General features: G+C 41.7%; 1 protein-coding gene across 2 annotated transcripts; it reads left to right on the forward strand.

Annotated features, from left to right (window-relative positions):
- The first annotated feature begins 1149 nt into the window (after window positions 1-1149).
- Window positions 1150-23684, forward strand: STT3A (STT3 oligosaccharyltransferase complex catalytic subunit A). Of its 2 annotated transcripts, none has more exons than XM_022560287.2 (18): window positions 1150-1250; window positions 3321-3447; window positions 4215-4275; window positions 6761-6882; window positions 7262-7407; window positions 8601-8691; window positions 10000-10106; window positions 11450-11614; window positions 12874-13054; window positions 13896-14051; window positions 14999-15090; window positions 15781-15936; window positions 16189-16377; window positions 17296-17412; window positions 17530-17632; window positions 21511-21699; window positions 22719-22834; window positions 23398-23684. In XM_022560287.2, exons 2-18 carry the CDS (start codon window positions 3360-3362, stop codon window positions 23434-23436), a joined length of 2118 nt encoding a protein of 705 aa, XP_022415995.1. In that variant the 5' UTR covers window positions 1150-1250; window positions 3321-3359; the 3' UTR covers window positions 23437-23684. The 2 variants fall into 2 exon arrangements, with proteins under 2 accessions (XP_022415995.1, XP_030620383.1); XM_030764523.2 differs by lacking the exon at window positions 1150-1250 and adding an exon at window positions 1866-1941.
- Window positions 23685-23726: the final 42 nt, after the last annotated feature.

A 23726-nucleotide genomic window follows, 5' to 3' on the forward strand; every position in this document is an offset into this window, starting at 1 on the left:
CTGGGGTGAACCTGGTCGTGTAAATTTTGAAAACTACACGTGATTTTGAAGTACTGATTTAATATGCTTTCAGTAAGTTTGGTCGGTTGCATTCAACAGTAGAGTAACCGCCAAGAGAAAGGAGTGCCGCAGGCACTACATTTGAACAGTTGCCGGATGCTCCCATTTTTGTCGGTGTGGCTCGTGCTCACTGAGATGTGTAGGGAGTGGGAGTGCGTGTCCGAGAGGTGATGGAATTGGCTGCTGAAACTTCGCCCCTTTCCGTGCCTTCAAGCAACGTTTCTTTGTGTGTGAGGAGAGAAGGGGAAGAGAGGCAAGGCAGCTTTCACTGGCAGGTTACTTACAAAGGGGTGCGCAAAGCACCGCCAGGCTGCAAGCTGGTTCCAGGAAGAAGCTTGTCTACGCTTTGGGAGGACCGCCTCTGCGACCGTGGGGGACTCAGCCCGCGGCGTAGATTCTTTCCACCGAACCCCGACGACCCCTTTAGCCCTAGGCATGCTCATTCACGAGGTCAGGGGCTTAAGAAAGGGAAATAAATGCCTCGTGACATTTGCAGGGCTCTTGTCCATCGCAGTTTACCGGAGCAAAGTCAAACAGCTCTTGAGCGAACTGTCAGACAAAGATCTTGCCCAAGATGTAGAGGTCTGGACCGGGAAACGATTGAGGTTTCATTGAGAATAGGTAGAAAATTCTTCCCACCTCTCCTTTAACCTTATATTAGGCAACATCAATTTCTACCTATAAAGAAACGAAACTCTCAGAAACGGAGGCGAGCGACCTCAGCCCCGCTTTTCGGGGTTTGTAGTTTCTGCCCATTCCTTCGCGTAGTTTCCGCTTCTTGTCACGTGACTGTGCTAAACGCGCCACACCTTCCGCTCGCGACTCCTTCGCGGCCCGCAGACCGACACGTCACTGCTCGGCCCTCAACCAAACTGCTCCGAGTGTGTTCTTTCCGCGCTCTCGCTCTCATGAGCCGGCCTATCATGGCTCGGCGGTTGCACGAAGTCCCGCCTTCCGGCTACTAAATGATACCTGTATTATCCAGTTAAAAAGTGGGAGCGCGGCTTCGTCCACGCCTCCGAGTCTGACAGACAGTTCCATCATCCTATCGGTCTCTTCAAGTGTCGTATTGGCCCTGAGTCAACCAATGGGGAGAGGTCCGGGAGGCGGACCCGACGCTGCGAGGGTTGGGTGCGCCGCTGAACGGATGGCAGGGGGAGGCGAGCGGATTCCTTAGGAACTCGGGTCAGGTGAGAAGACCCTAGGATGTAACTTGAGGGTTAGGGGCAAGTGCAGTCCAAGGCGCTGGTGGGGCTTTAACGGCGTCAGGCGTGGGCGTGGGCGCGGGCGCGGGCAGAGTCTGAGGCCTTGCAGAGAAGGGGGCGTGGGGCGTGTGGGGGACGATCTGGAATGGAAGGATGGCGGGGGCCTAGGATTGGGCGGGCGCTTAGGCTAGGAGGGCGTGGAAAAGATCGGACCCTGGGACTAGTCCTGGAGGGGATGGCGCTCAGGATGCTGAGGCGGTGGGGTTGGGCTGTGGGATGGCGCTGGGTGGTGTCCGGGGTGTTGCATTTCGTGAAGGTGGGAGACGGAGGGAGGAGGGACGCGCAGGAGTGAGCAGAAGTGGGGGAGGGTGGGGCTAGTGTGAGCCAGCAGGTGGGCAAGTTGCCGTCTTCGGAACTAGAGTCAGGGTGGGACAGGGGGCCACAGCTTGCTGGCACAGGCGAGGTGGAGGACAGATGCCAGGTGCTTTAAGGAAAGTGACTTTGCCTTTATTTGCTTTAGCGGTGTGCGAACACGACCAGAGAGCACAGTATGGAAACTCCCTTAAGGTCCTGGCCTAAATTACCAGCTCCTTTACTCAGTTTTCAGGTAGAGGTTCTAGCACTCATTTCGTCCGCTTAGTCTTCTAGGCGTGTGGCTCATATCAGCTCAGCGGTGGTAAGTTTTCCTGTTTCAGGCGTGGGAGAAAACAAGTACAAACCTGAGGGATGTGGCTGGATTAGGGACTTCCTGGAGTTAGGTGTTTAGTTTTGATTTCAAGATAAGGTTTTCCTTTGGGATTAGGATTAAACGTAAAACCACCCCTCTGGGACAGTTATGGAAAAGATGCTTGATTTCCCACAGTTGGAGCTAGAAATATATGATTCTTCATGCCTTCCACCCTGTCCAGTGTTATTTTTTCCACTCCTTTCCTCTAGTAATAGTGGGAGAAAGATCAGGAAGGATCCAGGTTCCTTTTTTTCCCCTGCAGTCTTGTACAGTGTTGCATATTCTTTATTATATTCTTTGTCACTTAGTCCTTGACCAGTTTATGGTTTAAGAAGGCAGTGCTGTCTTAAACAGAATAGCTAACCTCCTAATTAGTGCTGATAAATCTTGTCCGCCAAGTGATCACTCTTCTGAATGGTCTACAGCCTGCTTCCCTCAACATTTTATTTTAATATAGTACGCCCCGCCCCACCCCAGCCCAACCCTTCTTTGCTTTAGTAGGAAAATTTTATTCTCTTTTCCTTCCAGATTGTCATCTGGTTCCATGAGCTGTCTCTGGGATCAGTGGCTTAAATCAGCAGTGTCAATTCCAGGATGCTTTGAGACAGCTGATGGGAAGTGGGTGTAGATCTGAGCAGTAGTTATAGTGTGATGTAAGCGATTGAAAGTGCAGTGATCTATGTGTATCTTCCTCTCTTTCTGAGTGCATGACTGTACCTGCGTTAGTGAGTGAGCAGTCATGCTCTCTAGTTGACCCTGCAACCCCACTGGGATTGGGAACAGAAAGTTTGCAGCCAGTCAGTTGAAGCTGAAATTTAGGGCTGTAAACTGCTGATTCAGTCATGACTTCTATTTCTCAGCCTTCTGCTTTCACTTCTGTGCTCATTCCCTGCTTTCTTTCATACAATCCTGCCTTTTCTTGAATGCTCTGTTTCTCCATTTAATTATTCTTTTTTGTATTTCCAGTCTTTCCTGTTTTCTTTGCATGTCTTCCTCCAACCCCCTTTTTTCTGTGTTTCTTCTTTACTCCTGTTGTACCACACTGTTGCCAATTGTGCTTATGTGCTTGTTAGCTGGGAGGACTGGGAAACAGAATTGTGGTGATAGAGTCTCATTCCTTTTCGTCCTTGATTCACAGACCTGACGTGCCTACTTACTTGCCAGTTGGTCATAATTCAGGCTTGGCTTGGGTATTAGTATTAGCCCTGACCCTCTCTGGTGTGCGCATTACTCCTGTTTCTGTGTTTCTCTACCACCGTAAAATATGAAACTGAATTAGGTAAATTGAAGGTGTTTAATATCTTATGGTCTTGACTTTTCCATTTTAGCTATTTGAGTGTCATCTGTTGCCACCCATTGATGTCAAGATGACCAAGCTGGGATTTTTACGGTTGTCCTATGAGAAGCAGGACACACTTCTGAAGCTTCTAATTCTGTCAATGGCTGCTGTGTTATGTGAGTGTGCACGTGGACCTCTCTTTCTTCAGATATGGAAAGGAGAAAATCTTGAAAAATCAACAATGGCTCTCTTAAATGCCTTGTTTTTTTCCAGCAGATTGCAATGTGTTCTTTTTACTGTTCTCAATCAGTAGAATTTTGCGAAAGCAAAATAAAAGAAACACAAGGATTATAAAAGTTGGGACTAGTGATCATCTGGGACAGAATGAGAAGCACACTGTACTAATTCTGTTTTCTCTTAGGACTGAAAGAGATACCGGGGACTCTGAGATACTGAATTTTGTAAAAGATACTTGTCTTCTGTGGTTGCCTGCCTTAGTATTTCTGAAAATCTCTCCAGAACTTACTCTGTTTTCTTAGGTTTTTCTAGCTCTTCATGAGTCATAAGTAGTCTTGATTTCCTTACCTCTTAGTTTGCCTCAAACTAAGGTTTGGGGAGGTAAGGTTGTGGGGAGGGGAGGTCAACATATATACAAGACGACCGTGTAAATTGGGTGCAATATTAGTAGGTGAATGTGTTGTCATAGGCCTCGACAATAAGTAGTTAAATGTGTCCTACTGAAGTGGAAATGTAGGTGTCATTGTCAGGGGAAGGCGAACTTCTTTGTTTCTTCTGTGTGGGAGGAATGGATAAATATTCAGCATCATTTTGCATTTTCTGTGACTTGTGTGCTGGATAATACTATTCTCTCTATAATATTACTACCTACTATTGTTTTTCATGGTACATTACCATTAAAATAATAGTTCTCTGGTTTTTGCAGCATTCTCCACTCGTCTGTTTGCTGTCCTGAGATTTGAAAGTGTCATCCATGAATTTGATCCGTGAGTACCTTTGCTTGGTCTGGTATTTCCTTTGGGAAGCATTTAGGTTCATGGTTTTCAGATTCACGTTCCAGTGAGCTCTCTGTAATGGGGATGGACTTTCTATACATTTTGGGAGGAAAACTCTCAAGTTTTCCAAAGGAGATAATTGTCTCCTTTTGAAACATTTCTGTTGGAATTTGAGCGAGTCTCTCAAACTCTTAAAAAATGAGAGAGGCGTTGCTGGTGTGCCTATCACTTAAGATCTGGCTAAGCTAAGAGAAGCCTGGCTTCTCAGCTTGGTAGACAGTTAATGGTGCAGACTGAGGGAAAGGGGCCTGGGCCTGGTGTGTGTTTGAGGTTCAAAAGAAAAATTATAGGTCATGATCTTGAGATCTGTGACTTTTTTCTGTTTAACAGTGAATATGATAGAAATTGGGCCTATCAGTTAAGTTGTAAGACACTGAGGAAAATTTAAAGCTGTGAGTTGGATTGGAGATTTTATTAGATAAAAAGAGGCATAGGTGAAAAACATTTACTGAGCTTCATTTTGTTCCAAGAACTGTTTTACAGATTATCTATAAATCCTTGCAATAACCCTACGAGAAGGAGGTAGTGGTGTCTCCTTTCCACAAATGTGGCTGAGGCTGGCAAAGACCATTCAAGGTTACACACAGAGTAAATGGAGGAGCCATGATGTGAATCTACGTTTGTCTGTTTCTAGACACTGGAGTAACTATATTATATTACCTAACGTTAAGGCTTAATTAAAAATTTGGAGAACCAGAATCATAGGTTCTTGAAACATCGTTGATATCTTAAAAATAGCATATTCAGTTTATGGAGCATGGATTCAAGTTTAATACCTGCATGTATTTACAGATTTGTCGTATTGTTTTGTGTAGATATTTGAAAGCACTTTGGAGGCATACAGATCTTTTCTTTGGGGCCTCCCAAATCAGTTTTTTCTGTTTTTTGTTTTCTCTCTCATGAATGAGGAAACTTATATCCTTTAGTTTCTTGATCACCAGTCTGTTAGGGCTTTTTCTCAGACCCTCTAGATGAGCAAACACTGAGATGAGATGGTCAGGGAAAGCAAGAGCATCTGCTCTGTAGTTGTAGAGATGGAAGGGACTGTACAGATCATGTGATTTGACACTTCTTTTGCAGAGCAGGAAACTGAGGCCCAGGGTGTGAACCCAGGCCAGACCTTTTCCCACTAACTTGCACTTCCCCTGTGTCACTCTGCCTCTCCTACTGTTAGGTAAAGGACATGATTCTGACACACGCTGACCGCCTTCTACCCCCATCCCTTCTGTCTCCCTGACAGTTACCAAAATAACATTCATCAGCAACAACCAGAAGGATAGAGATTTCTGCCATCTGCTACTTTACTTACTTCAGCTGCTAAAACTTGACTGACCAACGAGGAAATGGGGTTAGAGGGGTGGGCAGGAAAGATGGTTAGTAATGATTATCTTTAGTGATTAAACAGCTCCCTTTATTTTATTTATTTGTTTATATTTTTATTATTTCCATATATATTTTTGTCTTTTTTATTTCTTTTTAAATGAGAAACTTAAGAGAAGGGGTTACATAGCTTGGACCTAAAGAACTGTGTCCGCATTTTATGTCAAGTATTTTTTATGTAATCTGTATTTTTATGCTACCATGGAGGTGGCATTCAGAACTATTTTAGATAACAACATGAGTAGATCTAATTACAAGTTTAAACACTTATTAAGAAGTTTGTGGGGGCTTCCCTGGTGGCGCAGTGGTTGAGAGTCCGCCTGCCGATGCAGAGGACACGGGTTCGTGCCCCAGTCCGGGAAGATCCCACATGCCGCGGAGCGGCTGGGTCCGTGAGCCATGGCCGCTGGACCTGCGCGTCCGGAGCCTGTGCTCCGCAACGGGAGAGGCCACAACAGTGAGAGGCCCACGTACCGCAAAAAAAAAAAAAAAAAAAAAAAAAAGAAGTTTGTGTTATGGAGTGGACTAAAAAATGTTCATCCTGCGTATGGTGTTACACCCACATCTTTAGAGATGCTCATCACCTAAAGTTATCCTTGTCTCCTTGCCTGTGGTATGGAAATATTCTTCTGTGTGTTCCTGTCACTTGAAAAGAGTCAAGTCTCTTGGTGTCCACATCTCAGCTGTCCTGTCTTTGGAGTGCTTGAATTTTCTGACTGGGGCTAATGCCTACTACATGCCAGCCTGGTGAAGCATCCTTCTTGAGTGTTTTCTTATAAGGTTAGACTACGGTTGCATTTCCTTATGAGAGAAGCAGTGCTTTAACTGAGACAAGCATGGAGCTATAAATGAGGAGGCTTATGGTGATGTAAAATGATTTTCATGCTTGAAATACTTTTTGGTACCAAACTGACTGTTATTGGAGTAATGATAAGTTCCTCAGTGGTGTAACCTGAGGAGCAAAAGTCACTGCAAACTGAGGCAAGTGTTTGGGTATGGAGAGGAGGAGACACAATTCATTTCTTTCTTGTTATAGGTACTTTAATTATCGGACTACCCGGTTCCTGGCTGAGGAGGGATTTTATAAATTCCATAACTGGTTTGATGACCGGGCCTGGTACCCTTTGGGACGAATCATTGGAGGAACAATTTACCCAGGTGAGGGGAACAGGATTTTTTTCCTTTGCAGCAGTAAGATATTTTTATATTATGGAACAGTGTCTTTTATTTCTAATATCTTTGTTTTGTGACACTTGTAATTTCATTCTGCTTGCAGATTCCTAAAAGTAGATCTTATATAGAAGGGAGAACATGTATGGGAGAGTGGGAATGGGTAGTTTTCCATAAATTCTGGACTTCTGCTTGAATCCATAGGAGAGAAATTTACAGGCCTCCTGCAGTTGCTGTATTAGTGTTTCTGGTGGTTTGTCAAAACCGGTGTTATCACTTTATTGATACTTGGATTTTCCCTTTCTCTTTCCCTTAAGGTCTTTGTCTTACTAGGATAACCTATTGGCCCTTCTTCTTCTTGTTACAGGCTTAATGATCACCTCTGCAGCAATCTACCATGTCCTCCATTTTTTCCACATCACCATCGACATTCGGAATGTCTGTGTGTTCCTGGCCCCTCTCTTCTCTTCCTTCACCACCATCGTCACGTACCACCTTACCAAAGAGCTCAAGGTGAAGGATTTGGGGTGACAGGAGGCTTGGGAATGAATGTTGTTGAACCTCTCAAGTTGATGCTAAAGGGTGGGGGACTGAAAGCCTTAGAAGGGCAGGGAGCCAGAGGCTAAAGCCAGCTTTTGCGGAGCCGAGTTCCTGAGTTCACCCCAGCCCCTCCCGAGAATATGTGGTTTCTTGTCATTAGCAACTGTTTATCCTTAGAAGAGAACATATGAAGGTCAAATATAAATTGCTACATATGGGGAAAAAAATGTTTAAAATGAGGTTTAGATTTTGAATTCCTCACAATCTAAGGGAGAGGAAAAATAACTACAAGAAGCATTCCGAAGTGGTTAGTTCTTCCTACTGGAAATGGACAGTTAGCAATTATTTGCTGATTTTTTTTTTCAAATGTTTATTTAAAAATTCTTAAACCACTTGGCTTTTGTAGTAGACTCCATAATACTGACTCTCTTCTTCTAGGTTTCTGCATTGCTGACCCTGGCTCCTTGCATGCTATTCTTAGTTTGTGGCTATGGTGTCAGGGAGATACCTGAGAGGTGATAAACTAGTAGGAGGGCTTGAGTTTAATTTGGAAACGTTTTTATCCTTCTCCTTGCTGCCCTTGTTCCAAATTTGACTCTTACGAACAGACAAGTCCTTTTCCTTTTTTGGAGTGTGGGTTATACTTTGTTGTTCTTCTCTCCTGAGTTCACAGATTGCCTAGGAATATTCCAGCTTTATTATCTAAGATCCTGGCATCTTCAGTCCAGAGAGATTGTCACCTGTCTTCGGTGGCTTTTCAGCTCCAATCCGTGTGGTCTTCCTTTGGTTGTCCTTGGATAGCTTGCAGAGGGGTGACTGGTGCTCCTGTGGTGTGCAGATACTGTTAGGGGTAGGGACTCATAAGTCTGGGGGTACTCCAGCCAAGTAGCCCATTCTGGGGCAGCATCTGACAGCTTACATGATTTTTCTGTTCTTAGCATGTGTGTGTCCTCAGTTTCAGACTTGTCATCATCGCGGGGAATTGGTTGTGAAGTATGTAGCTTTCTTGTGCTGCAAACATTTCTAGCATTTCTAGCATCACATCTACTGTGGAAAGTGTCAGACTGTTCTCTGGGCCCATTGTAAGCAGACTGGACTAGTGGATCCTCTCTTCTCTTTCATAGATGTATTGGTGTTAACTTCCTGTTACCCCTCTTGTCTTACAGGATGCAGGAGCTGGACTTCTTGCTGCAGCCATGATTGCTGTAGTTCCTGGCTATATCTCCCGATCTGTGGCTGGCTCCTATGATAATGAAGGTAAGACTTAGAGGGCTGAAGAGGATCTGTTCACCTCATTATCTAGTAGAGCTTCATGAAGTGCAGTAGAATCTGGGTTCAAATCTGTTGTTTAGTGATAGCAAAAATGGTGTCTGGGTGAGAAGATTAGAAATGGGCAGGAAGGGACTTCCCTGGTGGCCCAGTGGTTGGGGCTTTGCCTTCCAGTGCAGGGGGTGTGGGTTTGATCCCTGGTTGGGGAGCTAGGATCCCACATGCCTCTCGGCCAGGGGACCAAAACATAAAACAGAAGCAATACTGTAACAGATTCAATAGAGACTTTAAAAACAGTCCACATCCAAAAAAAAAAAAAAAAATGGGCAGGAAGGGACCTCAGACAAGTTTATATTTTCTCTCTGTCATTTCCTCTAGAAAGGTAGCTGGTAATTTTCCTTATATAAGGCCTTTGGCTCATCTCTGTACTCCTAAAAGTAGAGTTAAGTTTTAGTGTTGGTTGGTACTGTTGTTTTAACATTGTAATCATTTGCTCTATTTTCCTAGATGAGAGGAGTGGGTATTCTTAGAACTGTAGTGACTTTTATTGACTTATTTCCAATGCAGCCTGTATTTATTGAATGTTACTGGTAAAACAGTGTTAGGTATTATAAAGATAGTTAATGAATAGGAGTATTGGCTTATAATTAAGGAATTATAGGGATAGATAATGAATAAAATTATGTTAGCCCATAATCTATTAACACAGATTAATGCAGACTATAAAAATTAATAATAATGGGCAGATAGTAATGTGCCATGAGAGAAGGGTGAGCAGAGTACTTTGGGAACGTGGTGAGAGGAGAGATTAATTCAGATTTGGGGATCACGGAAGGCTTTTTGGAAGTAGTTGTATTTGAACTGGGCCCTGAAGTTGGAACTTCGTTAGGCAGACATTAAGGAGAGAGGCAGTCAGGGCATATGGACCAGCTTGTGGTAAGATGTAGAGGCAGGCTGGTGCTTGATAGTACGGGATATCTTTAGGACTGAAACAGCAGGGAATTTAGTGCCTGGAAAGAATAGTAGTAATAATGACTAATACTTACTGAGTGCTTGCTGCATGCTAGGTACTGTTCTAAGTGCTTTACATGCAATAGTTAAATTTGTCTTCACAATAGTTTTATGAAGTAGATACTATTATGGACTCTTTTACAGGAAACTGAGACAAAGGGAGGTAGAGTAATTACACTGTTTGGGTAGTAGGTCTGAGATATGAATCCAGGTAGTTTGTTCCAGAACAGTATGAAATACTCTTCCAGCATGGCCTTTTACTGGATTTTTGTGTTCTTTCTGCAGGGATTGCCATCTTCTGCATGCTACTCACCTACTACATGTGGATCAAAGCAGTAAAGACTGGTTCCATCTGTTGGGCAGCCAAGTGTGCCCTTGCTTATTTCTACATGGTAACTCTTCACTCCCTACTTTCAGGAGTCTCTCTATGTCTGAATACCTATCGGGATCAACTGATATAAATTGGAAGTAGCTCTTCGGCTTTGAGACCATGAACTAGAGGCTAAAAGTCTTTATATAGTCTGTTGTGTCCATACAAAGCCTAATCCAAGGCAGGCAGGCATATCCATTGTATAATAGCAAGATAGAGATAATTCTTTTAATTTTTAAAGGTTTCCAGATACTGTATTTCCTATGGGTACATATTGGTTGGCCAACTCTCTTTTCTGGTTTTAGTGTTGGTTGGTACTGTTGTTTTAACATTGTAATCATTTGCTCTATTTTCCTAGATGAGAGGAGTGGGTATTCTTAGAACTGTAGTGACTTTTATTGACTTATTTCCAATGCAGCCTGTATTTATTGAATGTTATTGGTAAAACAGTGTTAGGTATTATAAAGATAGTTAATGAATAGGAGTATTGGCTTATAATTAAGGAATTATAGGGATAGATAATGAATAAAATTATGTTAGCCCATATCTGAATTAATCTCTCCTCTCACCACGTTCCCAAAGTACTCTGCTCACCCTTCTCTCATGGCACATTACTATCTGCCCATTATTATTAATTTTTATAGTCTGCATTAATCTGTGTTAATAGATTATGGGCTAACATAATTTTATTCATTATCTATCCCTATAATTTTATAACATAAATTCCCCTTAAATTTTTCCTTTCCTGACGTATATTTTTTTCTGTTCAAACTTGTAAACACCGAGACTTCTTTCCTTAACTGCTTCCACTTGATCACGTTTCCCTTGAATCCCTAAATCCTCTGTGTGACCTTACCGTAGGGTGTATCCAGATTAATGCTGAGAGTTGGGGGCCTCTTGTTTTGTGATCGTGATGGCAGGAGCCATAGCAAACAGAGGATTGAGTTACAGTAATGGGTGTTAATTTGATTTTCCTACTTAAAGAAGTCAATTATTTAAACTCTTTAAACCACTTGGTGTAAATAAAGTTTTTGGTTACTGTAAAGAGATGTTCTTTAAAAAGGTCACAGGTAGGGCTTCCCTGGTGGCGCAGTGGTTGAGAGTCCACCTGCTGATGCGGGGGACACGGGTTCGTGCCCCGGTCCGGGAAGATCCCACGTGCCGCGGAGCAGCTGGGCCCGTGACCCATAGCTGCTGAGCCTGTGCGTCCAGAGCCTGTGCTCTGCAACGGGAGAGGCCACAGCAGTGAGAGGCCCGCGTACTGCAGAAAGAAAAAAAAAAGGTCACAGGTAACATCCTAAGGTACAATGGTGGTGATCCAAGGAGGAGTGCTCAGACGAACTTTTCTTTTTTATTCTGTCCTAGGTCTCTTCATGGGGAGGTTATGTGTTCTTGATCAACTTGATCCCGCTTCATGTACTGGTGCTGATGCTCACAGGACGTTTCTCCCACCGGATCTATGTGGCCTACTGTACTGTTTACTGCCTGGGTACCATCCTTTCCATGCAGATCTCCTTTGTGGGTTTCCAGGTGAGCCCTAGACTGCGTGAGGTTTTTAGCTTCTTCCACTTTTTCTAAGCAGCTCCAACTAAATTGATTTATCTTGGATTCTGGTGAGGATAGTAAAACTTATTCACAGGTCTGACCTTGCTAACACTGCTTCTGTTAACTGAAGCAACAGTTATTGGTCATTAAAGTCTGCCTCCTGGAGTGTGTTAATATTTGTTCATGAAGTTTGAATTTAATGACTCCTAACTTGGCTTAGGTTTATGGGAGGAGGAGGGATATTTTGGTTGAGCTGAGTTAAGGTGAGTGATCACAGTTATCTTTTTCAGTCCTTTTTAAGGCGAATGACTCCATTTAATAGTAATGACCCCTGAACTTCTTAATCAGGCCCAAGTGAAAGTTCTTTAGCAAGCAAAGCCTGAACCTTTTAACCACATTACCCAACAGGGTTAAGAGACAGCTATTAAGTCAGAGAATAATGTGGTATGTGTGATTTGTCATGTAAAATTCTTACGAAAGTGGAACCCTTATTCAGGTCAGCAAGTTTTTCGTTACTGATCACCTGCTGTATGCAGTTTGCTAATACCTGGGAAATGTTAAAAGTAAAAATGTGGTTCTGGCCCTTAAGGAAGTCACAGTCTTGTTGGGAAAGAAGCACATGCTTCTAGAACCACTAGTCTGTGGTCTAGTCGTTCTAGAAATGTAGTTCCTGGACGAGCAGTGTCAGCAGCATCTGGGAACTCATTAGAAATGCAAATTCTGGGGACCTGCCACAGATCTACTGAATCAGAAACTCTGGCGGTAGGGCTTAGCAGTCTGTCTAAACCCCCCCTCTTCCTGTCCCCTGCCATGATTATGCCTGGTGGAGTTTGAGACCATTGGTCTAAGTTATGGAAGAGATCTAAAGTGTGTGGAATATAGAGGAGAGTGATGGATTTCAGTTTGGTAGATTAGGAGGAAATGGTATTTGCATTGGGCCTTGAATGATCAGAATTTCTGTGAATGCAAATTTTGGGAAAGTGAGAATTGCAATCGAGACTCAAGAAATAGCCTGAGCAAAGGCCAGAGATGTGATAATGATAGAGTGTGGTACACTTTGGAGGACTCTAAATATTCTTTGAAAAATGAGGTAGGTGAATTAGACCCTCCTCTAGATTGGTCCTAATTCCTTGGTGGCCTTAGAACTCATTGGACCCTTTGGTCTGAACTTGGTCAGGATAATTCAGGTCAAGGCTGGACCCATTCTTTTCCTAACAATCTCATACATATGCTTTCACCTACAGCCCGTCCTTTCATCAGAGCACATGGCAGCCTTTGGGGTCTTTGGTCTCTGCCAGATCCATGCCTTTGTGGATTATCTACGCAGCAAGTTGAATCCACAGCAATTTGAAGTTCTTTTCCGAAGTGTCATCTCGCTGGTAGGCTTTGTCCTTCTCACCGTGGGAGCTCTCCTCATGCTGACAGGTAGGGAAGGCTTTTAGTATTAAGTGTAAATGGGTATGAACATAGAATAAACTCCAAAAATATGGGTTATTTCCTGGCCACAGAAAGATTCATTCTTTTCCTCCTATTTCTCTTGATTTCAAGCATATAAAGTCCAACTTCTGCACATTCAATCCTATTGTCAGCCAGTGTCTGGATTCAGCATAGAAAGAAAATCATATTAGATCAGCTCTTAATCTCAGAAGACCTACACTTGGTGACAGGACTGTATTTTACCATGCTAATCTTTCTCGTGTGTGTGTGTGTGTGTGTGTGTGTGTGTGTGTGTGTGTGTCCTTTTCTTTCCTATTGGTAGGGTGGGAGAAATCCTAACATTGCTTGCCCTACAGTGTGGCCTCATCTAATCCCATATGACAAAACCGTGACTGTTTAGTTTGGGTAGCATGCCACGTTTTCCTCCTCTCTTCATCTTCCTCACGTACACTTCTCAGAGTCTGATTTGATTTTGCCCAAGACTCTGTGTATTCAGAGCACCACTGGAGGGCTGAGTGACTTAGTTTATAGCATTGGCCTTGGTTTGACCAGATTGGTCCTAAAACCCTTCTAGGAAGTATCTCTGCCTCCCTTCTCTCTGAGTTTATATACAACCTGACTTTATTCTACTGACTGTGCTGACAAAAATACTCTCAAGTTTGAAAGAAAGGAAGGAGTGAAATTCTCAAAGTATTGGTGGCATTTAAACAAAAACCTAGTCCTCTGTCTCAGAGAAGCTTATTAAAATGGAAAGTTGTGATTAGTTAGGATCACATGTTATTTTGTTTCAGAAGTAATTGTGAAATATTTGTTGCCTCTTTGCTGCCAGGAAAAATATCTCCCTGGACAGGCCGTTTCTACTCACTGCTGGATCCTTCTTATGCCAAGAACAACATCCCCATCATCGCCTCTGTGTCCGAGCATCAGCCTACGACCTGGTCTTCGTACTATTTCGACCTGCAGCTTCTCGTCTTCATGTTTCCAGGTCTGTTTGCCTTGTTCTGAAGTGATCTTCTTTCTAAGAATCATCATTTGATTCAAAATAAGTAAAATACCCTCATCCTTGTGCTTTTGTTGTTGTTTTTGGTTTTTGCCTGTTTATCTATGCAGTACAGAGGATGGCTAAGCACATTTTTCTAATATTTGAAGCAGAGCAGAAGTTGAACAATTGCAGATACTGGCAAGTTCAGAGTCTCACAGTTTTCTGTTCATTTGTATCATAAGTTACAGTTCAGCCCTAGTTCAGGGTTTTTGAGTGCTTCTAGTATACCCCACCCCTCATCCCTGACTCCTCCCCATTTATCTTCTTGGCAGTATTGAATTTTGAGAATAGGCATAGCTGACTGTAAAACTTCTTCATCTAACTTATCTTCTGGCCAATTCAGATATATCTTAGAATTTACCAGTGGTAGGGACTTTGTTTTTTATTAAAGTAACTTTTTTTTTCTTATTATGAAAGTAAGTTGTCATTTGTAAAAATATAGACAAATATTTTAAAAAGTAAAATTTCAGGAGTTCTCACCACACACCTGTTGCTACTGTTAACGCTTTGATGTATATTCATCCATTTATTTATTGATTAGAAGTGAGATGATAGAGTTTTTCCTGACTTTTAAAATTTCATAATCATGATAATTTGTTATTTAGTATTACTTTAGAGAAATAATATATAAGATATATCATTTGTTAGTTTTTTAAGTACAGAGGTGTGTAAAGAGGAAGGCATATGGTCCATAAACTTCCACAGCAGTACTTTAATTGATGTATTTTATTCTATTTTATAAATATTCTGTAATTAACTACATCCTTAATGTTGGACATTTATGTGGTTTCAGATTTTTTGCTGTTTTAAAGAGTGCTGTAGTAACATCTTTGCATGTATCTATGATTGTTTTTTCAGCTTTTCACTTCTTTTTACTTTTACTTTTGTAGTTGGTCTTTATTACTGCTTTAGCAACCTGTCTGATGCCCGGATTTTCATCATCATGTATGGTGTGACCAGCATGTACTTTTCAGCTGTGATGGTGAGGAATGAATGCCTGCAGTCTTAGCGAACCTTTCCACCCCTAGCTCTGAGGGTTTTCTTCGTACCCCTGCATGGCAGGTTCAGTATTGATGCTGTGCCGGGGCTTCCCTCTGAGCGCTTGAGGGGCTGCGTAGTAAAGCTGCTCACTGTTGTTGATCCTTCCCAGGAATGTATGGGGCACTCATACATTCTGATTGTGGGGCCCACCTTCCTTGGATTCATAACCCTTGTGTTAGGGAAAGGCACTTTGTCACTTGTTGGAGAAATTGACCCCGGGCGGGTTCCTTCCCCTCTCTTTCTGGTGTCCTAAAAAGGGAGATGATGTTTTTTTCTTAAAGGCCTGGGTTCTGAGTGCTAGGTTGTTAAAAGAGAGAAGAGAGTTTATATATTGCAGTTAAGTCAGTGCTTCTCACACTTTTTTGATCCCAAACCACAGTTAAGAAATACATTTTATATCATATCATTGCTCAGGGTATACATATATACATGTAGACCTGAAAAACAAACTTTAAAAAATATATATATTCTACTATAGATGTATCAAGTATTTTCTCTTCTATTTCGTTCCATTTCACTGACAAATCATGTTTGTTGAAAACCCCTAAATTGATGTCATCATCTACTAATAGGTTGAAATCTGTAATTTGTAAAACACTGATTGTGATCTTGCTTCCGTTTTTTTTTTTAGGTGCGTCTGATGCTAGTGTTGGCGCCTGTTATGTGCATTCTTTCTGGCATCGGAGTCTCTCAGGTGCTCTCCACTTATATGAAGAATTTGGACATAAGTAGACCAGACAAGAAGAACAAGAAACAACAGGATTCTACCTACCCTATTAAGAATGAAGTGAGAATTAAGCAACGCAAAGCACTGCCTTGGGGAACTGTGTGTGTCTTTGTGTGTGTGTTTGCATTTGTATTTTGTTTGTTTGTTTGAGTGAGGGGGAGTAAAGTAGAGCACTGTCAGCTCGGAATGAACTCATATAGCCTCTAATTTATTCTGAGTCATCTCATCTATATTACTGACTGTGTGTAAGAAGCTGTTCTGTGTTACATAAATTTAATTTGGTTTACAACACAGTTGTTCTTCCTTGTCTAGGTGGCAAGTGGCATGATACTCGTCATGGCTTTCTTTCTCATCACCTATACCTTTCATTCAACCTGGGTGACCAGCGAGGCCTACTCCTCTCCGTCCATTGTACTGTCTGCTCGTGGTGGGGATGGTAGTAGGATCATTTTTGATGACTTCCGAGAAGCGTACTATTGGCTTCGTCACAATACTCCAGAGGTGAAGCTTTGGGAGGCGTGGGATTGTGCGGTAGGAGGAAGGGAGAGACATTGGATGTTAGAATGAATCAGATAGCTTTTAGATGGGTGGAAAGCTTGGAGAAATTGGAGCTATCGAACCTGGTGTTGAATGAGCCTTAAAGGTCAACCTCCATTCAATTCAGGACTTTTTCTGTAAGCGACCTTTACTGGTAATTATCTGCACTCTGCTTGGACACTTGTATTGACAGCATGGTGATTTTATCATGAGGTAGGCCATTCCAATTATAAAAGAAGAAAAATAGTTAATAAATAATGCATGTTTATTGTAGAAAAATCCGAAAATAGAAGCAAAGAAAAGAAAAAGGAGACATAAATTTTCCATAAAGGATCACCTAATGATAACCACTTTTAACATTTTGGTTTATACCATTTGAGAATCTGAAGTGATTTTCTTTCCAATAGCTGCTGGGAATGGCACTTCTGAGTTAGATTCTTATAAGAATTTCTTAATTCTTTTTCGTCCTATCCTGTGATTTGTTTCCCCTCCCCCACCCCCCTTCTTTTTAGTAACTGATTATTGTGCCTTTGTTTTTGGTCATTTATTTAATACGGTTATCTGAGGACACCAGGCTGTTTATTTGGAAATACTGCACGGCCCACTACACCTCCCGCACCATTATGCTTGTTTGTATAAGATGATCTGGGATGAAAGCATTGGCAATGTTGGGTTGTATAATTTGCGTTGAGATTTCATGATTGTATGTAAATGTAGGACCAGGTACCAAGATGTATTTTCTTGTTGGGCATATGTTATTCTGTGAAGAAACTGATTAATTAGCAATATCTCACTTCCTGTCAGATGCCCTTCCACCCCTCTTGTATTTGATTTTGGAGGCAGTGAGAAGCTTGTTATTTCCATCTCCCATTCTTCTTTCAGGATGCGAAGGTCATGTCATGGTGGGATTATGGCTACCAGATTACAGCTATGGCGAATCGGACTATTTTAGTGGATAACAACACATGGAATAATACCCATATTTCTCGAGTAGGGCAGGTAAGGTGAAGGGGTCATTTGAGTGTTTGATGCACAGGGTTTAGTGGGAAATACTTCTCCATGAGGGGTCATATGGCCTGGAATTTTGCGCTGAGAAACGTGCGTGTGTTTTTCTAGGCAATGGCATCCACAGAAGAAAAAGCCTACGAGATCATGAGGGAGCTTGATGTTAGCTATGTGCTGGTCATTTTTGGAGGCCTCACTGGGTATTCCTCTGATGGTAATGTACTTGATTCTACTTCTAGCTACAAGGCATAGATTCTAAGAAAACTAGATGAATCTCTTTATTTTTCTATCCTTTTACCAATATCTTATCAACATATTTTCTTAGTTGGGGAAGTTTTTAAGTATTTGCAACTTGAGATTTGGTTATTTTTATTCATTTATTTATTTATTTAGCAACAGATAGGAAGTAGATATAAAGAATTCTTCTCATGTAGATATGGCATGCTATAATTGTCTAAAGACTTAGGAGTAGTTCCACAACCAGTGAACAACAGAGAATATAAGGCTTCTGAAAATGAGCTTAAGAATTAACATTTTTTGGTGGGTTTAAGCCATAGAATCATCTGCCAACTTAAAATGTTTTATATATATATATTTATATGACATATGTTAACCATGTTCCCTGTGATTATTAGCAAAATCGTATGCTTAGAAGAGTCATCCAAATATAGTTCTCTGCCTTAAAAAAAGTAAAGCAATACCTGTTTATATTTTTAAATGTTAAATACTTCTGAAGGTTTATAATAAAAATGGTAGGGCTTCCCTGGTGGTGCAGTGATTGAGAGTCCGCCTGCTGATGCAGGGGGCACGGGTTTGTGCCCCGGTCCGGGAAGATCCCACATTCCGCGGAGCGGCTGGGCCCGTGAGCCATGGCCGCTGAGCCTGTGCTTCCGGAGCCTGTGCTCTGCAACGGGAGAGGCCACAACAGTGAGAGGCCCACATACTGCAAAAAAAAAAAAAAAAAAAAGTCCTCTGCCCCTAAACTACTTTATAACACCAGTTCCCAGGAAAATTATTCCTTCAGTTATTTCTTCTAGTACTTACGTACATATTTCTAAATAATATGTATATCCTGCTATTCATTGATCGATCATTTTAGATACGCTGTGTCAACTTCTTATTAAGGTAGATAAGGAATTTAGTTCTTTGTATGATCCCCTCCCCCTTTCTGTCTTGCATCTTCTCAGTAGAGTTAATGATCAGTTTTTGGTTAAATCCAGATAAAGTGTTTTCATCCTGACTAAGTAAATATTATTTACTGCTGAGTCAACCTGTACACCATGGTTACATTCTTATCTAGAATAACTTGTTTTCTGCAGTTAATAATTACCTCATATTTCTGTCTTAATTTTCTTTGAATATGTGGTTGCTTCTTAGAGATGTTCAGATTTTAGATTATGTCTGGCTTCTGATATAGACAGACTTAACGAATCCACCTGGATAGTATATGTAAAGTGTCAGTATAAAGTAATAAGACTAGTTTCTATGTGTGGTGTGTCTTGTACAAGCAGAGGAAGAATGATGATAGCAGGGATGTGGTCCCATGGATTTGAACTTTCACAAGCAATTGTTTCAGCACCATTTGGTTGTGTGTGATTATAGGTTTTTTTCTTGCTAATAATAATTATCCAAATAGTACAGAAAAGTATTTGTGTATGTATGTATGTTTGTGTGCATATGTATGTTTATATATGTGAATGTACACACGTATGTGGTAGAAATGGATAGTTCCCTGAAATCTTTAGTATTCCGTGATACATATATATATCTATCACATTTTCTTTATCTGTTCATCTGTCGATAGACCAAGGTTGTTTCCATGTCTTGGCTATTGTGAATAATGCTGCAGTGACTGCTGATATCTCTCTGGGATATTGATTTCATTTCTTCTGGATATATCCCCAGAAGTGGGATTGCAGGATCACATGGTAGTTCTATTTTGAATTTTTTGAGGAACCTCCCTACTGATGCTGTAGTGTCTGTACCAATTTACATTCCCACCAGCAGTGCACAAGTATTCCCTTTTCTTAGCATCCTTACCGGCATGTCTTTTGTCTTTTTGACGAGAGCCATTCTAGCAGGTATGAGGTGATGCCTCATTGTAGTTTTGTGTTTCCTTAATGATTAGTGATGTTGAGCACCTTTTCTTTCATTTTTCTGTTGGCCATTTGAATCTCTTCTTTGGAAAAATGTCTTTTCAGGTCTTTTGCCCATTTTTAATTGGATTATTTGGGGGTTTTTTTGCTATGAGTTGTATGAGTTCCTTATATATTTTGGATATTAACCCCTTATTTGATATATGGTTTACAGATATTTTCTCCCATTCCATAGGTTGCCTTTTCATTTTGTTGATCATTTCTTTTGCTGTGCAGTCTTCCATTCTCAAAGCTTGTCAGCTTTTTGCTTCAAACATACCTGCCAGGGAGCTATAAAATCAGTACTCTAAGATAGTTGAGTTGATGCTCTGGGGTTTTATTTTTGGTCCTATTTCTGGCTGTGTGGTCTAGGCAAGTCGCTGTGCTTCAGGTTTTCCATTTGAAAGATGGAGGTACGATTGCAGACATTCCATGAGGATAATAATATTATTTCTTGAATACTTACTATGTGACAAACAATATGTAAGGTAACATGCTTTTACTTATAATGTTGTAGCAGCCCTATCGTTGCAGATACTCTTGTTTTTCTAATTCGACATATGAGGAAACTGAAGCACAGAGAGGTTCAGTAACTTGTTCAGGGTCACCCACCTAGAATTGGCAGTGTGGGAATTCAAACCCAGGCAGTTTATCCAGAGTCCAGATCCAGAGTCTGTGTTCTTCACTGTGATATTCCCTGGAACCCTTTTTAGTAGGGCAGTAGGAATCTTTTCTTACGGATCAATGATTCATCTTATACTAATCGTCTATTTCCCTAAAGCCTTTGGGGGAGATACAGGGAGTGACATATTCTAAGAGATAACCTGAGTTGATGGTGCTGTCAGTATTTATGGAGCCTGGTAGTGTGTTTGACATAGAAATGTTGACTTCTCATACCTGTGGTTTAGAAGTTTGTAACTTTGAACTGTAGGTCAAGAGGGAGCACATTCTCTCTTCTCTACCTTTTTGGTAAAGCTGCTACTCCCTAGGTCATTGCTGTCCAATGACATGTGGGATCCACGTATGTATTCTTAAAATTTTCTATTAGCGGGGCTTCCGTGGTGGCACAGTGGTTAAGAATCCACCTGCTAATGCAGGGGACAGGGGTTCGAGCCGTAGTCCGGGAAGATCCCACATCCTGTGGAGTAACTAAGCCCGTGCACCACAACTACTGAGCCTGTGCTCTAGAGCCTGCGAGCCACAACTTCTGAGCCCGTGTGCCACAACTACTGAAGCCCACGTGCCTAGAGCCCGTGCTCCGCAACAAGAGAAGCCACCGCAACGAGAAGCCCACTCATCGCAAGGAAGAGTAGCCCCTGGTCTTCGCAACTAGAGAAAAGCCCACACGCAGCAACGAAGACCCAACACAGCCAAAGATACATAAATAAAATAAATAAATTTATTAAAAAATTTTTTTTTCTATTAGCCATATCAAAATAAGTAAAGAGAAACAGGGAAAATGAATTAAATAATTTTATTAAACTGAATATATCTAAAACATTAATGTGTAACCAAAATATTTTACCCACTTTTTTTTGTTTTATTTTGGACTAAGTCTTAGAAATCCATCATGTATTTTATACTTACAGCACATCTTAATTTGGACTAGCCACATATCAAGTGTCAGCAGCTACATGTGGCTAATAGCTAATATATTGGACAGCTTAGCCCTAGCTAATACTTGGGACTAACTTCAGTTACGACCTAAGTCTGGGCCAATAGCGTAGGATTTTAGGAGTCTACAGGAAAATCTATAGGAAAGGCTGTATATTTTGAGGAAAAAAGTTTTGACCATACATTAGCTTTGTTATTTTTATAACTTAGAGTTAAATGGTACTATACCCCATTAGAAAAGTATTTGGGGGAATTTCCTTAGACATAGTGACCTTTCATTAGGTGATTTAGCTCCAGCAACCTTTGTGATAACAGCAGTTTTTTCTTTTTCTTTTTTTTCTAGACATCAACAAATTTCTGTGGATGGTCCGGATTGGAGGGAGCACAGATACAGGCAAACATATCAAGGAACATGATTATTATACTCCAACTGGAGAATTCCGTGTGGACCGTGAGGGTTCTCCAGTGCTGCTCAATTGCCTCATGTACAAGATGTGTTACTACCGCTTTGGACAAGTCTACACAGAAGCCAGTGAGTGATTCCTGATAATAACAACAGTAACAACAGTAATAGCTAACACATACAGTGTGTTTTTTTTTTTTTTTTTTTTTTGCGGTACGCAGGCCTCTCACTGCTGTGGCCTCTCCCGTTGCGGAGCACAGGCTCCGGACGCACAGGCTCAGCGGCCATGGGTCACGGGCCCAGCCGCTCCGCGGTATGTGGGATCTTCCCGGACCGGGGCACGAACCCGTGTCCCCTGCATCGGCAGGCAGACTCTCAACCACTGTGCCACCAGGGAAGCCCCATACAGTGTTTTTTATATGCCAGGCACTGCTTTAAGTGCTCTATATCTACTAATTCATTTAATCCTTATAACAATCCAAAAGGTTGATACTAATATTATTCCCATTTTATATATGAGGAAATTGAGGTACAAGTAGGTTCCTTAACTGCCCAAAGGCACATAACTAGTGCAGGGTCAGGTTAAACTCAGGCAGTCTGGCTCTAGCTTTTGTGCTTTTGCCCATTACTTTTTATTGCCTCTCAGTAAACGGTATTGTAGTGGAGAAAGGAACGTGAAAGGGGATAGAGCGAGATAAAGGACTTTACATTTCTTCAGATAAATTGAAAGTAATTTGATTAAGTCTTTCTTTCCGACTTCTTTCCTTTCTTAGTTCTGCAGTTGGGACTACTTTTGAATTAGATGCAGGCCTGTGACATCTGATAGGTTCAGAAGGGTTGCTAGTGTATCACAGAGGCCATGGGTGGTAATCCTCAGGAACAAAGGTGCTTGGAAGTCAGCCCTCTGTCTCTTAGAAGAGATAACCTCCGTGCACTCTGCCAAGCATCATCTCGGAGAGGACGTGAGTTAGGGTAACACTTGATTTGCCCTTACTAACTGATGTCCTTTTCTGCAGGCCCTACTCTCTAAACAAACTGCATGCTAGGGAATAACATTCCAGTGGGATGATTAATCAAGTTGACTTAGTATTTCTGTAGGAAATAAGCACTGTAGAAAGATGTGTGTCTCCATTTTTGTCACTCTCTAGAGCGTCCACTAGGCTATGACCGTGTTCGGAATGCTGAGATTGGGAATAAAGACTTTGAGCTTGATGTCCTGGAGGAAGCATATACCACAGAACATTGGCTGGTCAGGATATACAAGGTGAGCAGATGTAACACTGAGAAAGCAGCTCTAGTGCTTAAAAACGGGGCCACATGTTTATAAAATAGGGATATTTCTAATGTCTAAAAAGTAGCTTGCGACTCACTTAGAATATTTTTATTTTAGATTGTTCTTAGAAAGTAGACACTCCAGTCTTCTGTCATCCTGGAAGTGGTTACAGTGATATTTTTCCAGTTGGAGCCAGACTTGATCTGTTTTAGTGATTGTCAGTCTTGGAGCGGTGGGGGGAGAGAGAAAGAGGGACAGAGGGAGAGAGGGAGAGGAGGAGAGTGTGTGTGTGTTTTCGAACTACATTTTCTTCTCTCCCACTGAAGAACTTATGGCATAGAGAGTCACATAGAAGTGTGTTATATCTCTTACGTAAGAAAAGGTTGAGAACTCTTGCTGTATTTGGAAGAGTAGCTAGTCCCACACCAGAGCCAAACCAGGCAGCATAATCCAACATAATCTGTCCCCATCTGGGTGAACCCAGCTCAGTAGAGAAGCTCTCCCATGTTGACCTGATGATTGTAAATATTAAACTGATACCTTTCTGTTGGCAGGTGAAGGACCTGGATAATCGTGGCTTGTCAAGGACATAAATGTTACGTCCGTTCGGCTCTGATCTGCTTCGCACTGAGTGTGTCACATTTAGGGCGCTGAAGATGGTTTAAAAATATGCAGTTTATAAGAACAGAGCGCGACGAGATTAGAATTGTCTGGAGGTTTTGTCCTGGGCAGTATGGGCTGAGCCAAATGGAATGATCTTTATAATTCTGAGCAGGTTACCAAATGAAATGTCATGGCTTTACTTTGGTCAATTAAAGGGGGGAATTTTTTTAAAAATGTGCCTTATTTGTTTTGACTTATGACTGATTTGAGGAAGCCTAAA

Source organism: Delphinapterus leucas, chromosome 7 (assembly GCF_059928025.1).
Source record: "Delphinapterus leucas isolate spDelLeu-1000000601 "Yukka" chromosome 7, BTC_Dleu_Yukka2, whole genome shotgun sequence".
NCBI classification, from domain to species: Eukaryota; Metazoa; Chordata; class Mammalia; order Artiodactyla; family Monodontidae; genus Delphinapterus; species Delphinapterus leucas.

Excerpts from the sequence above, each read along its gene's own strand:
- STT3A (XM_022560287.2), top strand. The coding sequence starts at position 3,360 with ATGACCAAGCTGGGATTTTTACGGTTGTCCTATGAGAAGCAGGACACA. Across the intron at positions 15,937-16,188 it reads CCTACCCTATTAAGAATGAA|GTGGCAAGTGGCATGATACT; the intron begins GTGAGAATTAAG and ends TTCCTTGTCTAG. Across the intron at positions 16,378-17,295 it reads TTCGTCACAATACTCCAGAG|GATGCGAAGGTCATGTCATG; the intron begins GTGAAGCTTTGG and ends TTCTTCTTTCAG.